This window comes from Diorhabda sublineata, chromosome 6, assembly GCF_026230105.1.
Source record: "Diorhabda sublineata isolate icDioSubl1.1 chromosome 6, icDioSubl1.1, whole genome shotgun sequence".
Lineage (NCBI taxonomy): Eukaryota > Metazoa > Arthropoda > Insecta > Coleoptera > Chrysomelidae > Diorhabda > Diorhabda sublineata.
Genome location: NC_079479.1, coordinates 10,617,635 through 10,634,624, shown reverse-complemented (window position 1 = coordinate 10,634,624; position 16,990 = coordinate 10,617,635). Strand labels below are relative to the sequence as shown.

Here is a 16,990-nt window from a genome sequence, read left to right as displayed (position 1 = left end):
CGGCGTTAATAATTACGCATACCACCGCTCGTAGGCTGCAAACAAATCTGCTGGCTGCTCGTAATGTCCGAATAAGCCTACAAACAGTTCGAAATAGGCTGAGAGAAGCAGGTATTCGAGCCAGAGTGCCAGTTAGAGGTCCACGTCTTACCAGAGAACATCGAGTAGCAAGATTGTAATTTGCTCGAGAACACGTAAATTGGAATATTCAAGATTGGTCCAATCATTTATTCACGGATGAATCAAGATTTTGTCTGTATTCATCAGATAAGCGTGTACCAGTATATAGGCGACGTGGTGAACGGCACGATTAAGTTAATTTTTTGGTCAAACTGAAAGCTCTGGTGGTGGCTTTATCATGGTTTCGGGAGGAATTTCTTTCGAGGGTCGCACGGAGTTAGTACCAGTGAATGATGGAAGACTAAATGCTGACAGGTACATAACCAATATCCTAGAATCCCCTGTAGTGGCCTATATGCCTCATATCGGTGACAACTCTATGCTAATGCACGATAATGCTCGTCCACACGCTGCTAGAGTGGTTCTGCAGTACTTAGAAGAGGTCGAGATACCCACCCTGAATTAGACTGCACGTAGCCCGGACCTCAACCCAATAGAGCATGTCTGGGACCATCTAAGATGGCAAATTCAGCAACATACGGCACCAATAAGAACACTAGATGATCTTCAAAATGTTCTTTTTAACTTCTGGGAAAACATGCCGCTAGGATACGTCCAGGACCTGTTTAAAACCCTTCCAAGACGAACGGAAGCTGTAATTAGAGCGAGGGGCGGCAACACACGCTATTAGGAGTTCATTGGTTGGTTTTAGTTTAAGCACCTTTCATTTTTTGTATAGATGTTTTGTACAATGTTTTTGATATTTTCTATGTTTTGGTAAATCAAACTTTTTGTCCACTGTAGATTGAACTGATATAAATTAAATGTTGCAAAAGGCGTATCTATTGGTGCTTTAATTCGTAATAATAATAAAATTCGAAAAAAAGGCAACACCGAAACCCCTATATCAACTTTAAGAAAAAATTTTAATTTTATAAAAATTTTTGCATAGCCAAAACCCAAAACGTAGCTCTCATTTATTATTTTTCCAGTCAGGAAATATGAATTTTGTTTAGCAGTAAAGTAACGATTGTTTTAAAAAGTTATTTGCGAAATAAAAAAAATTGTTTATACAAATTTTTCAGTACGGAAAGAACAATTTTGAATTCGAATGTCGTTTAAAATCAATCCACTCAAATTAGATATTTTCCAGAGAAATTTTCTCCACAGGAACGAGACCAGTTAACTTACTTAACTATATTTTGGCTTACTGAAACCGAATTCGAGTTACCACAGTCTCGAAAATGGGTGGTGTGCGTTGATATTGACATTTATATACTAAAAATTACTGGTTTTGCATTTATTTCACTAATTTGCGAGAAAAATATGCGTCCCATTGAAAAACTTAACCCAGATAAGTTTTAGATAATTAAATTTCGACCAATTTTGCCATTGAAAATTTTCTCGCACGTTGTATAGTTAAGCCGCTAGAGGGCACGCAGGAGATTTCCACATTCATTTCTAACATTTTCTGGAAAACTATACTTTTTTGGTAAAAATAGTGAATGGCAAAGTTGTAGCAAGCAAAATTCTCGACAACTTTTGTTTCAAACTTTTTTCTTAATAACGCATATTTTTACCGGTAGGAGGCACGAAAAAAATCTTAAAAATCAGTTTTTCCGATTTTTCGGGAAAACATGCGTCCTAGAGAAAAACGTTAAGTGGCAGGGTTATCGAGCATAAGACTTCGCAAAACTTTGGTCTGAAATGTTTTTTCCAGTTTTGCTTAGTTTCCCTGTTAGAGGACCTGGAAAAATCGTGTAATTGGGTGAATTTGCGTTATGCATTTCTTCCGACCCCTTGGTTGGTTATAAAGAGAACAGAATTAAGGCTATATGCTTTTACAAGCTATTGACGATGTATATGTACTGATTCTCCATTATTTTGTTGAGGTTTCCACTTTCCATTTGTTTTATGTAGCAATTATATAAGTATGCCTCAAAAACCTAAACATGTAACGATAAGTTTTAACGAATAATCAGAACAAGAACGGGACTATCTTCGAATTTAACTAGGGAGAAAATCTCAACGTTGAAGAGAAGTTGATTCTTCATTGAGCCCGTAGATGTTTGTGTATAAACATGGACTGCAAATAAATGTTGGAATACAATATGAAAGAAAAAATAGTCTGACAAATGAATGGTCACTTTGTAGGTGATCTGAGATATCAATTTATATAAAATTACTTTCTTATTAGCAAAAATAAATTGATGAATTTAACTATGGTACTGATATAATACGAGGATTGCTACTTAAGTTTTGAGGTATGGCAACACTGATATTGATATGTCAAATATGACATTTCCATCATAAAGTTTGATATTCTTAATGATGCATAAGTGTCATATAAGGGATATTTGAGTTGTTTATAGATACTTGCAACATCATCATTCATGATTTTCTATGACTTTTGACGTGAATTGAACCAACTCGCTTTGACTTTTGATGATGAAGAACCATCTCAAGGTACCGTGTTTTGCTGGTTTTCCAAATCAATCGTGGTCGTACTTGGCTATAGGATGAATTTTGTTAATGTCGCCTAAAAAAGGCTGTTGCGCCAAAAAACATCGATGCTGTACGTAAACTGATATTGCGAAATCGTCGTATGATATACCGTAAGATAGAGGCATAATGTGGCATTAATTTAATCCGCTTACATTCAATGTTGCATGAACATTTTGCTGTCAAGTTCAACAAAAGTTGAAAGTTGTTCGTGCACGAAACACTTCGAAGCAAATGGTTACAGATAATCACCGTTCCATTAGAGCAACGTAGAATGGTCAATCCTAAATGGTACATCAGCTTTTGTTTGCCAGAAGTGTTTGAAAAAAACAGAGAAACCAATCGCAGAAGACGAATCATTCTCCAGCACGACAATGCGAGCTCTCATAAAACAGTTCAAATAAAAATGTTTTTGAACAGCACTACAAATATCATGGTTGCATACAGATAGTATTAGAGTCCAAGACAAACCCATAGATCAATAAATCGCGATTACGACAGAAAAAAATCGAAAAATCACACAAGAAATAGTTACTATTTCACATCTTGGTAATCCACTGAATTCGCGGTCAAATTATTTAAATAATATTTTTTAACGTTCGATTTACATAAATAAATTTGAGATACCATGAACGTGGGAATCGTTTTTGAAAAATCAGGATGTTTCTCCGAATACAGATTTGATTAATTTTAGGATTCTGCATTTACCATCTGAGCAAACCAAACATTTTATATTCAAGATAATTTATCTTTTTTCACTTGTTTCCTGGAAGTGAATTTTAATTAACACAAAATATTAAGCATAAGAAAAAATGCGAATTAGGCCCAACGGGAATATTGAGGACAAATAATGAACATTTTTTAGAACGTTCTTTTACCTTTGACAATTACTTTTCATCGCTCAAAGGCTTTGTATCGTTTTCTCGCATGAATATCTTGGAACTAAGTTCATTTACTTAGAAATGTTTTTGTTGTTTATTTTCTTGCAATTCAGTTATTCAATGAGATATGAGGTTTTTCCTTAAATTTATAATTATGTGAAAAGAGTCATAATAACGATTGTTTTTGTTTTCGTATAATTTTCAACCTATGAGAACATTCAATTTAGTGGTGCCGATAATATTCCACATTTTAGATCTTTTCTTGATAAATAATCTTCATTATAGGTCTAATTTAATTGTAAAATAGTTTCAAAAATAGGTAAAAATTTATTATACATTTCCAAAATATGTTTGATTCCGTTCTAAGAATTATTGAATGTATGTTAATGCAGTTTTATTATTTTATTTTATAATACTGATGATCTTTTAATCCATATTCTAGGTTCTGAGATGTCTGTCCTTCGTAAATAGTGTTCAAAAGAGTACAAGTTACTTAATATATGATATTACTTCTTTTGTTTTCTGTTTACCTTCAGTCTCTGAAGACGATAACTTGGTTATCAAAACGCGCGTCAGACAATGTAATTTCAAGTTTTGATGTAGTTCTGTATACAGTATGAATATGATCCAGAAAGTTAATATATTATGTCATTCTTGAATTTTATACAGGGTGTTTAGGATGCAAAAAATTCGGGAGCGATAAGAGGACTTATACGAATCCTCGTTTCTGAGTCCAAAGTTTCGGAATCAGAACTTATATTACAGTATATATGGTGAGGAAAAATGTTTTAGATTTTGATCTTTAGTTTCAGTTTTGTTCCCTAATTGCTCACAGCTCCTGTTTTTTTTTTTGATATTTAAATATCTTGAGGACCAATTGTTTTTGTTCTCATGTTATTATTAATTGTAACGTACCGTTCGGCTTGTCAAGTTTTTCTTCAAACATTTTATTTATTTTAACTTTCGATTTTTTGAAGAAATTATTTTCGACCTCGAAATTGATTCGAATTATTCCTCTACCTATCCACATTTGAAGCAAAAGTAAATTTTAATAAACTTGTGGTGATTTTATTCTTTATATCTACAGCTGCCAGGTTGGGAATTTCCACAACAATCACCAGACTACAAGCTCAAACTTAACTCTAGCATCTGGGAATCCAGTTGAGAGCTGCAGCCATCTGGGGTTTCCATAGATAAGTCCAGCTTTATCTTTATTATATAGACAAATCTGAGTTGTTTTTAATTTATAACTGCTTCTGGTCGTTGCGCTCTTTTGGATACTCAGTTTTCATTTTCAATAAATTTATTTGTTGTTGAAAGTTTTTTTATTGTTCTTAGCAATTAATAATTTGGATAATCGTGTCCGGGAATGGTTTTAGATTGTTTATTTTAAGGTGGTTTCAGCTTTTCCAACTTTTTTATTAATTTTTAACGTCGTTCGTTAAAAAGCTCGAGCATCCAATTTAATATTAATCGTTCACCCCATCCGAGTACCAGTTATTTATATACTTTAACTGAGATGTGGGATTCGGCCTCAAGAAAAGTCTCCTATCGGTGATTAAGGGTTATATAATTGTGAACAATGAGAAAACTAAATATTGATGATTGATTATGAAACGCAAAAAAACAGTAATTACGAATAAGTATCACTGAAAAAAGTAATTTGTAATTTTCGCTTGGTTTCTTATTCTTATATTTTATAATAAAATATTGGGCAGATGTTGATTTAGTGACCATAAAGTGTTATATCAATGATTATTTTTGTCAATCTGACATATAATTAATTTAAATTTGTAAAATATATCAAAAGTCCTCACGTCAAATTGATGATGTGTTTACACTGCTCAAAATAATGAAAATCATTTTTAGATCGTATCTACATTTTTAGGAAGTTGTAGTTGTACAAAGAAAAGCACTAAAATTGTTTTAAGATTAATCCTACCGGTCGATTTTAGACTTTTTCTGTTTTATGTCACAGATTGTAGATCTTCCAACCTCATACTCGGCGGTCAACACTTTCGCCCTTGTTAAGTCTTTCAATCATCATACTTTTATGTTTTAAAATTGAATTATAAACATCCCAACAAAGTATGTAAATATTACTGCTCAAAAGCGAACAAAAGCAGTGAAAATGCTGCACACCTGTTTAATATGAGTACCATATATAAACAAAAGGGTAATTGGGGGAAATTCGGATTAGAGAGTATCCAATTTATTGAAAATGCTTGTTCGAACTACTGAAGAATTCGGATTATCGAGTCTGCACTGAAGTATTTTTCTATATACCCTGTATAATATGCCGTACTGTATGTGAAGTATTATAACCGGGCGAGCTTCACGGCGCATGTCGTGGACGAGTTCGTAACAATATTGATATTTTCTTAGTAGATCTGAATTAGATTGTTTGGAAATTTCTCAATTTTCGTTAGCTGATAAAAACTATGCCCCAGAATATTTTCTTAGTTCGGTATTTTCATTTCAGAAGCGATGTATCTTATCAGAATACATTCTGTGACTGATTCCTCTGGAGGATGAACGAAAAGGACAAAAATATGGAAGAATATATGAAATATTAAGTTGATATAGGAATGTTGATGCGTGGAATTTAGACTATTCCCATTGGGATTGTATATTTATTTTACGATATAAAGTTATCGTTGAGGAAACGACATTTTCACAGATGAAAAAAAGAGGAAAGCCGAATTTAAGTTTAATAAACTTGGTTTTTCTAGAAATACGCAGTGCACGGAAAATATGAAAGGAATTTGTCCCTAAATATCATCTGTTCTATTAAAGCTCAGTTTGTAAGAAAATATATCATAGAATGATATGTATTTATGTCATGTACATTGTTGTGTTATTAAACCATATATACCCTGTTTTTAAACTAGAATTACCATTTTAGAAAGCTTAAATCACCTAGAAATCACTGAAAATATAACTAGATTGCAAGCTATGACATAAAACACTAGTCATACTAAAATTATACAGTCTGAAATTAATGAACCACAAATTAAATAATAATTAACCTGATAGACAAATGGTAAAAGAGGGAACGCATATTATTGAAAAAAAATATACGACGAATTGTAAAATGAAATATATTTCAAGGTCGGTGACTACGTTAATAAAGTTAATAAAATTTGAGGGCATTTGAAGTTTTGAAGTCTTGTATTTATCGATTTTTTCAACTCCTTTTTTTAATTGCGGTCTGTAAAATTTTTCAATGAGCAAACGGTCCAAAGCATTATAAACTGTCTTGTATGAGAATCACCCAGTGGCAAAATCGTTTGATTGAGGAATAACCACACAACACATCACCATGAGATTAAAATCTGTCAGGCAGGTTACACGGAAGATGCCTTCTAAGCCTTCGCTGGGTGGGAGTTCTTATTAGAGGTGAGCCAATGTGTTGGTAAGAATATTTTTGGGAGAAGTGAGATATAAAAAGACCTTTCAAATGACCACTGATAAAAGTCGTTTCGTTTGAAACTTACATGAGATATGATGTAAAATAGTTAAAGCTAAAAAAAATTACACTAAAACTAATGCCATTTCATTGGAAATCAAAATTAAACTTATTCCTTGTACCAAATACTTTAATTGGATGTTATTTACGACGTCTGAAAGTTTGGCTGATTAGAAATGCATAGTTTTGAAAAAAATAATACTTTTTTTTATTTTTCAAAAATTTTTTTTTGCTCCATAACTGTAAGAGATACAAAAACAAATAAACAGTCAAATGAAAACATTTTTTATGACGATTATTTTGTTTTTTTTTTTATTTTTTTTTGTAGCATAAAAATTGACGGAGTCACTATACTGCGAGGATTGCTTATCCACATCCCTTTAACCCTTTATTAATAAAATGTGGAGGGTCTTAATCCCTTCTAACATACATAGGTTTGTAGCCCCGAAAATTACCTTTAAAATTTTTTTGTAGGATATAATAGCTTCGAAATTAATGGAGTTACATAAAAAATAAGAATTTTAATTTTTTTTTATGAATTATAGAATATGAAAAAGTTTCAAATCTTAGTGCACGGATTTGAAAGTTGCCTGTAGGTACATTTGAGGGTACCAAGATATGATATACTTATAATCTGAAGGGGTGTCAGAGAATGAAAAATCACTTCGTTTTTAGAAAATACACTTGAATGTCGAAAGATATCAGAACCAAAACATTAACAGTCATTAAAATTATTTTTTAATTTTTTATCAAAGGGGTGGTTCATTAGAGACAAGAAACTTTAATACCAAAAAGAATGCAAAATCTAAAAGTTGGCAGTCATTAGATTCATATTCATTTCATTTTCTGCACAGGCGTAGTTTTTGAGGGTTGAATAATAAAAATTAATAACCAATTAAATTTTATTAAAACGCTATATTTTTTCCTATATTATTTTCATCAGAAGGGTAGTTTTTAAAGATTTTTAAGGGTTGATACTTCAAAATATATAAATTGCCTATCATACAATATGTTAAGATATTTACGCTGCTTAAACGAAAAACATTTGAATAGAAAAGAAGTAGGAAAAACTATAATATTTGCATTTTTCGATAGGAGGTGGTTTTCACCCCTTAAAAACAATGTGCACACCTTGCGACCTAGTAGATCTTGATATGGAGGGTAGGATGAGCTTAATTCTAAATTTTCAGGAAAATCGGAGCTGCATTAAAGAATTCGGAGGTTTGACACCATTTTGAACTTGAATGCCTTTACTAGTAAGGTTGTTTAAAAAATCAAAGTTTGAGCCCTACCATACATTGTGGTTTGCACATATATAAAAATGTTGTTCCATACGAAAATACTCAAAGTAAAACTTGAAAAATATTTTAAATGTCTACTAAAAGAAATGATACGCCTATGAATTACGAATGTTTCATTATTTTATTACTCTCTCTTTCATAAATATCCACAAAATAAATAGATACCACGAATAACGATTATCAAACTAAATTTTAGTCATTTAAATTCCTCAATCAACTAAATGTGCCTTCATACATATGTTCGTACAAATTTCTATGGTCAAAATTGGGAAGAAATGAACTTGGTTTTCGGTAAAGACCAAGTTGAAATTCTAAAATATCTCGATTTATCTGGCATCCCATTCAAAACCATTATCAAGAGAGGAGACGTTAATTGATCTAGGACTGGAATTCCCCATGTAGTTAATATCGACCCCTTGGAGTCGGAATCGGTTTACCAGGGTCGACATAAATGAAAACTAATTCTGTAGGTTAACGAGGTCTAAAAATCTAGTCCTATTAATTAACACAAGTTCTTATAGATACTATATAAGTCGTGTTACATTTATCAACTTATTAAAAGAATTATATGTGTTTATAGCCCATTCTAACAAACGATGGTTTGAAGTGCTCACTATGTGAATCGCAGATAGTATTTAGTAGCAATTTTTCGCAATACCTTCTACTCAAATCTCACATGGAATGAAAATCTGGAAAATCAGAAGAAAATCAAATAGAGAGCCAAACGCCAAAAATGAGGTAGATAGAATTCTATGTAGAATCGAACAATCAAGACACAGAAAAATGATAATAATTATAAAAATTAAACCTGGGAAGGTAAATGCATTGAGATGGATACGTGTTTGGGTGTAAATCTTTAGAAGCATGGAAACTTATTAATAATTTAAGAGGAAAACAGACAGTAAGAACTTATATACAACCTATAGCAATGAAGGATTGGAAGGAACATTGCGGAAAAGAAAACAGTAAGAAGTTCATTAAACAGTCTGCTAAACGATAAACAGTTCAGAGGAACAGCTCAAAAAATCATTGAAAAACAAAAGATGAATTCCCTTAAAACCATGAAAAAAAAACGAGCTGCTGGACCTGATGATATCATAGCAGAGTAATTAAAAAATGGAACAAAGAAACTATGTCATACGCTGAGCATTTTGTTTAATCAATATCTGAATGAAGAGAATGTACCAGATGAATAGAAAGGGCAGTAAGACCGATTCCAATAACTATCGACGTCTATCAGACTAATTTCTTCAGCAGGTTATATGGCAAAATGCAACAGGCTGGGTTTAGAGCAGGACGATAATGCATGGACCATATTTTCACACTAAACCAGTTGACTAAGAAAAAAATGGCAACAGAAAGAAGCACCCATTTGCTGTTCGTTGAATTAAAAAAAGCCTATGACAACGTTTCTATTAGTAAGCTGGGACAAGGCTGTAGCCTATCGCCAATATTATTCAAAATCTGTTTGGATCAAGTTTTGAGACATTGGAGGATATCGTGAAATGGAATGGATATCCGACTGAGTAATCATACAAATCTCAACACTACATTTCGCATAGGTGGTGATTTTTCAGGACAAAGTTGATTTGGACTCCATGACTCGTCGATTCATATTAGAATATGAAACATCAAGGTTAAAGATAAATATGTGTGTGATCAGAAAAAGAAGTTTTACAGCTTGAAGTCGGAAAAATCACAAGCTGAGACTGACCGGAAGCAGAAATAGAAGAATGAATAATAAAATAAACAAAAAATCATTGGAGCACTGAACTCCATTCATGATGTGAAGACTGCAAGGTTCTTCCCGAGGGCTGATTTTCGACTCATTGGCCGCTTCTCAGCTGGTGCGCTATAGCACACCTTGTAGTCTTTACATCATGGATACAATAAAATATCTAAAGAAAACAAAATTTCAAATATTTAACCCAATTTACAAGAGCGTTTTACATGGATGTGAAACGTGGCAGCTGACGTCAAGATGGAACGAAGGGTATTGTCTCTCGAAATGGATTTTTGGAGGCGCGCAGCAGAAATTTCGAAGCTGCAACATCTTCAAAATATCATAATACGAGAAATGATGAATGTTAAGGAAACCATACTGGACAATTACAGAAAAAGTAGCTTAGCTCGTATGGCCATGTGCAGAAGAGTATGAAATACAAAAACACATGAATTTTAATCCACTGGAACATCGCAAGGCAATGTCAACGAGAGACTTCAAACCAGGGAACCAGGAGGACCAAGAAAAATGAAGCACCGCAACGTGTATATATATATATACTTTTTTTTCAATACGTCAGTTAAAGAGATTAGGTTCACCTCACCAAATAAAATAATGCTCATAGTACAAATTTAATTACAGTTTAAGGAATTAATCTCCTATCCAAAATATCATATAATGAGTATGCAATTACATACAACTTACGTAGTACTTGGCCCCATAATATGATAAATTTAGCGCGTGTGCAAAGTCTCAACAAGTTTTACACAAAGTTTCAAATTGCTGCTTCGATCCATATTATTACAGTAGAGCTCGAACGACCATTCAGTCAAGTTGTTTGACTGAAGAAGAATTAATACCAACAAAAATCGAAAACAAAGTGGAGGCTGTGATTATTGTTAATTATTTTAAAAAAATTAGTGCAAGATGGATGCTTCGAGTTTTCAGCGCAGTACAAATCAGCACCGATTAGAATGTTATGAGCGATTTTCGAACTTTATCGCGAGGACCAAAAAAGTATAATCCGATCAATTGCAACGGGTGATAATGATCTCTTACTATGGTCCGACATCCAAAAGAGCTTCCATAGAATGGGATCGGGAAGGAGAGCCACTGCCAAAAAAAAGCAAAGCGCACTAAAAAAAGACGAAAATATTTTGGAATTGCGAGGGCATCAAATACAACCGTAAACATGGTTGATTAATTAGAACAATTGCGCCAAAAAGTCATACTAATGCGCTTTCTAAGGCTACTGTATATGAATGTAGCTTCACATAGATTAAACACTCACGATATAGCCCTGATGTAACCCCATCCGACTATTTTTCGTTCGCAAAGCCGAAATTGAACAGCAAATATGAAATTAGACAGGCGATGTACGAAAATTTTGACTCTAAAGATGCATCATGTTTATATAGTGACAGAAGCTTTAGTAAGACGTTCTGAAGAGACTCTTTGTTTGTTAGGCCAGCAGCTCTTAGATTGCGTTACTTCGCATTCTGTGAAAAAACTATCAGTCTCCTCTGTTATTAATGTCTGCTGAAGCATCTAGCAAAAGTACCTCGAATGGATCAGTACCTTCAATGTTAGTTGGACGATCCCGGTGCCAAGATTGTTGTTTACTATAAACTAAATATAAATATTTTTCGCTATTTAGAGACTAGGCTTTCAAGTAACTGAAATGTCATCCGCTCTATGTTCGACAGCAGTCGATTACATGTCAACTAGCTTGCAACTTTTCAACATTACGAATAATACAAGCTGTTTTTACCATCAATAAAAACAAATGAAAAGAAATAAGATTTGCGTGCCAATTTAAAAAAAAAAATAATCATATTATTTAGCTGTAACTGAACGTGGCACTCATAAACTATTCTACTGGAGTCAATTTTAAATATTTTCGGATTCTGGGCGATTTCGAAAAAGAATATAATATGTAACGAGGCACCAAAGTTTCTTATTTTCACGAGGTTGGAGATTAAGCTAGATGCCTCGGCAACTAACCATAGGATACATAATTTTCTAGTGAAAAGAAATTTATTTGAATGTTGTGGAGAAGATATGAATACTCACAAGTATATATGAATGCAAAAAATTTTCATTTCCACCTGGAAATTATAGTGCTTATTTCCTTTGATTACTGTGGCAATTATTTAACTGAAATAGAATATTAGGTAGAAAAATTATATCCATTCTAAATAATTATTGAGAACATTTCGAAGTGATTGAGTATCTAAAAAATTGAGCAAAGGAAAAAATGTTAAAAAACCGAGTAATAGGTTTCACCAGACAATATTTATAAATGTTGTCATCGATATTTTTAGCAATTATTTGATGAATAGCGGACAATCAACACAGTTATCAGGGAAAGAGGTTAAGTTTAATCCTCACAGCACCGATGACCTTGAAAATTTGGTTTCTTATTTTTTATACCTTTCGATATGTTTACGTTCTTGATTTTAGGTTTCTTCTGTTTCAATTTGCTGGTAGCATTAAGTTTGGCACTAACAATCGAGGTAAACGAAGCTTCAGCAACGTCCTATAAGGAAACCTTTTTTTTGTACTAATCATGGTAATTTATTTTTTCTCGATCCCAAAACAGTGCAATTCATAGCAGGATCGTATATGTATGTCCGCCTGCACTGAAGACGAAATGATCACCAGAAATGTAATGCACAAAAATAACCATACTGATTAACTTAATCATATTTGTGAGTTTTTTTTTTGGCTTATTAAGCGATTTAAATCATATATTGAAAATTCTTTCATAAAATGTCATACTGTTTTGATTTTGATTTTTCGAGATTGTTAGCAATCGCTATCGACCTCACCTTTCCTAACCTAACTTAACCTAAACTTACTTCATTTCTTATGTATTCATCGTCTGGAACTGATATTATGGTCAAGTACAATATAAGAAATATGTGTAAATGTATAACAATAATAAAATTTTAGTTACAGTAAATAATTGAGATTTGTGGTGGCTTTGAGTTGTATAAATTCTTGTGAAAATTTTAAATTTAGAGGAATTCAGTATTCAAAGTAACCTTGATAGAAATATTGATTAATTGAAATATTGATTCTGGTTACTCTATGAATTTTTATTAATTTTTAATTGGTTAGATTATAAATGACGTTGAGTTTTTATAGGTTAGATAAAGATAAGTTGTAGTGAATGATGTTCAACATTGATTTATGAATAATATTAAATTTTAATAGGCTAGGTCTTTATGAATATGGTTGATTATTTATTGGTTCAAATATAAATGACAATAAATTTTATAGGTTAGGTCGTTATAAGTGAAATTGAACTTTATAGGTTAGGTGAGGTTAGTTGTTTGTTTATGGTGTTATGTGTGAATTTTTATAGAATTTGTTTTTTCAAAAATATAAAGGATATGCATAAATTACACTAATGTTATTTAAATCAGTTTTTTGATTGATGCATTAAACATTTTGGGCAATATCTGTTGTTTCTAAAAATAGACGCTTTTTGTAGTTTTCTTCAGTTGTCAAAACTATACATTTTTGTCTAGTAAAAGTTGGAGCTTTTAAAAGAAAATGATCCGATTCAAAGAGTAAATCTAAACAATTGTGAAACATTATTTACTTAATTGATATGTTTCGTATATTGAATAAAATTTATTTTCTGCTACAAAGTGATAACTTCAACTTGATTGAAAGAAAATAGTATCGGTGTTGTTATATCATAAGTTTCTTATTTGGAGACGGTACTGAAAGAGTTTACTAAAGCTTTGAGGATATCGGAAATTCACAAATTCATAGTTCAAAACTTGAATAGTTTTTTGTATTTCCCCTAATTTTTTATTTCGAAAATGTGGCGTACTAATGAAGGTTTTCATGTTAGAAAAATGAGTTGGTATTACAAGGGTTTAAAAAAACAATTGTTCCAATCTAAACGTGTTAAAGTTACCGAAAGGAATAGAACAAGTGGAGAATTTTTACAATGTTAACGTTCAACAAAAAATTGAAACGCCAACAACCAAAATATACTGTCACAAAAAAAGAAAAATGAGATATGAAATACGTTTATATTTTTCAGCGTACGTGTATAAAATTGAAAAACGGTGAATTGATTTTAGAATTCGATGGATTCCGTTAAATTTTAATCGAGTTTGACGGGGCGTTACAAATGGAAAAATAAAAATGAATTGATTTTATGATAGCTACGTCCATAGGACGGATGTATATAAAATTCAAATCGTTTTTACAAAAGATTGAAAAATGAAGTGATGATTTAATTTAAATAGGGTATTTCGATTATTTAATAATAAGCCTAGCAACTCTTAACAAAATGACGGGCACGGGTTCTCGAAATTTTGCTCGAAAAAATTTTTAAACGCGAATAACTCGAAAACTAAAAAACTATTCGAACAAAAAATGTAGAGCATCAAATTTTTTACAAAAATGGTCTTTAGTAATTTTTTCATTGGAACCACTATTTCTGAGTAAATCTCCCTCAACGCCGAACGGTGCAGCGCAGCAATAACTATCTTCTACTCGGGTAAGCTAACATAATTTTCGACTTGGGAAATTTTCGAAAATCTTGCGAGATTAAGAGTGACCACATAAACACTAGAAGTTTTAATGGATATATTTCATCACTCAAACAAACAAATCCAACGAGAAGTTTGTCGTTCGTGTTATTATCAATATTTTCATGAAGTACTTCTTGGTTTCAAATGAACTAACTTTTAAAATACGCGATCATGAACACTAACTTCGTTCTCGGTTGATTATTATTTCGATAATCACAGACTTCTCAATAGTTTCTCTTTCACAAAAATGTGGGTACCCATTTTGTGCTCTACACTTTTTTCGAATTCCTCATAGTTTTCGAGTTATTCGCGATTCAACATATTTTTGAGTGTATAAACCCATATTAAGGTGTATATTTTGAGGCTAGGAACAAATACCTCCGATACTTTTTTGTAGAAAATTTTGTACTCCACATTTTATGTTACGGCAGTTGTTTTCATATTCCTCGTAGTTTTCGAGTTCTACGTGTTTCAAAATTTTTTCCACATACAAATTCCAAAATTTCGAATACCCGTCCCCGTAATTTTGTTAAGAATTGTTAGACTTATTTACTATCCAAAAATCTCCCTGAATCTAGTAAATCAAAATAGTCCAATTTAATTTAAGGTTCTAGCTCAAAATCGCCTAATTTGCCTGTACTATAAAATAGCTTAGACATTATATATTTGGTGTTACTTTTTGAAACAACATCAAGTTTTTAAAAATAGACTTCGCAGCACCGGACTTACATGAATTTCTTCATAATAAAGTTCTCACTCTTATTTGAAGAGACTAAATCTTGTGTACTACAAATTGCGCAGAATTTAATTAAGAATTCGATTATTGTTTATCAAGAGCCACTCAATTGGTTGAATATAATTTTTTTTTTCAGTTTTCCAAATACGCTCTCTAGTGGTGGGCCTAAAAATCTGAAAATAATTTCCACGTGTTTCACAAGGCTTCATAGCCTTTATAGGCTTTATAGCCAATAGTTTCATTTGCCCACTCGGTACTATTTGTTATGCATTATACTAATTATTGCAATTTAAATATTTATAAACATCGCTGTATCAAATAAATTGAGCTAATTTAATGTACTCACCTGTAAATGACTCGGGAAATATCAACATCCACAATGTATATATTAGGAGCCGCGTAGATTCCATCTCTTCGGTAATTCTTAAATGGATTGGGTACTACACATAATTAAGTGGGGGCTATGAAAATGTACATGTTACTACACAATTGAAACTGGGCATACAACTAAATTCTCCGCCATTAACTTGTTGACTTTAGTGCCTTCGAGAAGTTTCCCAACTTGTTTTCGGAATGAAACTGAAGTGGTTCAAATGCGAGAGTTTTAATAAAAAGTTCATTATAAACGTTGCATTCAATACAATACGAATCCACTCTTGAAGAGATGTCTGATTTAATGTTGAATCTGCAAAAGAAAAAAAGTATTTTTCAATTGTCAAAATCTGTTCATTTTGTTAGGTGTAATTTATTTATATATAACAAGTTTAGGTTAGGTAAGATTAGGTTAGGTAAGGTTAGGTTAGGTATGGTTAGGTTAGGTAAGGTTAGGTAAGGTTAGGTTAGGTAAGGTTAGGTAAGGTTAGGTTAGGTAAGGTTAGGTTAGGTAAGGTTAGGTTAGGTTAGGTTAGGTTAAGTTAGGTTAGGTTTATTTGGTATACACATAATAATATATTTTGTGATGGAATACAGTGATCGATTCTAGGAATGATGAAGACGATAGTGCAGATGATGATTTTAACAAGGTGTTAGATGTAACTGATTATTATTAAGGCGGTAATAGAAAAAATTGGCGACAATAACTGCAGAATTCGTATGACTAATATAGTGTTTAAGCTCCAAGCGCAAGCATTCCAATCAAATCATTTCTTGATAGAGCGACTGTCAAGAAAACAGGAGAAAATCTAAGAACCTACAGCAAAAATAACACTAAACAGTAAAGAAGTGAAGAAAAATCGAAAGATCAGACGGTAAAGAAGACTAGGTTCATTAAAAATAAAACCATAAAGAAAAAAGTACTAAAGAGAGCCCTAGCAGAACAACAGAGCTATAATGTTAATAAAGAATGGAAACATTTCGTGAAACATATAAAATAATACCACAGAGAATAAAACAGGAAAAAGGGACGAATGATCCGATGGTAAATGTAAATAAGAAATTGAAAAAAAGAAAACAAGCCAAACGGGAAATGTTACAGACCGTAACAGATAAAAATAAAAAACGGTATTAAAAGCGAAGAAAAAATAACGAGGAAGACGTGTAAAGCAAAGAAACGAGAAGGAACGGAGAGCTGGATAAGACGAAAAGAAGAAAACTTTCTAAATAAACTGATGACGCATTTCTATAAAGACATGGAATACAACAAGGGGTTATAGAATCCCCATAAAGCCTTCGACCCCTTCCTTTCTTTTGTTCTTGCCCT

General features: G+C 32.3%; 1 protein-coding gene across 7 annotated transcripts in view; it reads right to left on the bottom strand.

The window, feature by feature from the left end:
• Positions 1-16,990, bottom strand: part of LOC130446011 (hemicentin-2-like) — a 251,683-nt gene that overhangs the window by 44,553 nt on the left and 190,140 nt on the right. For all 7 annotated transcript variants that reach the window (XR_008910094.1, XR_008910095.1, XM_056781979.1 and 4 more), the window contains one exon: positions 15,638-15,976. Coding sequence is in view for 5 of the 7 variants with exons in the window: in XM_056781979.1 (XP_056637957.1) it covers positions 15,638-15,701 (64 nt within the window). In the remaining 2 variants the exon portion in view is untranslated. The remainder of the gene's footprint in view (positions 1-15,637; positions 15,977-16,990) is intronic.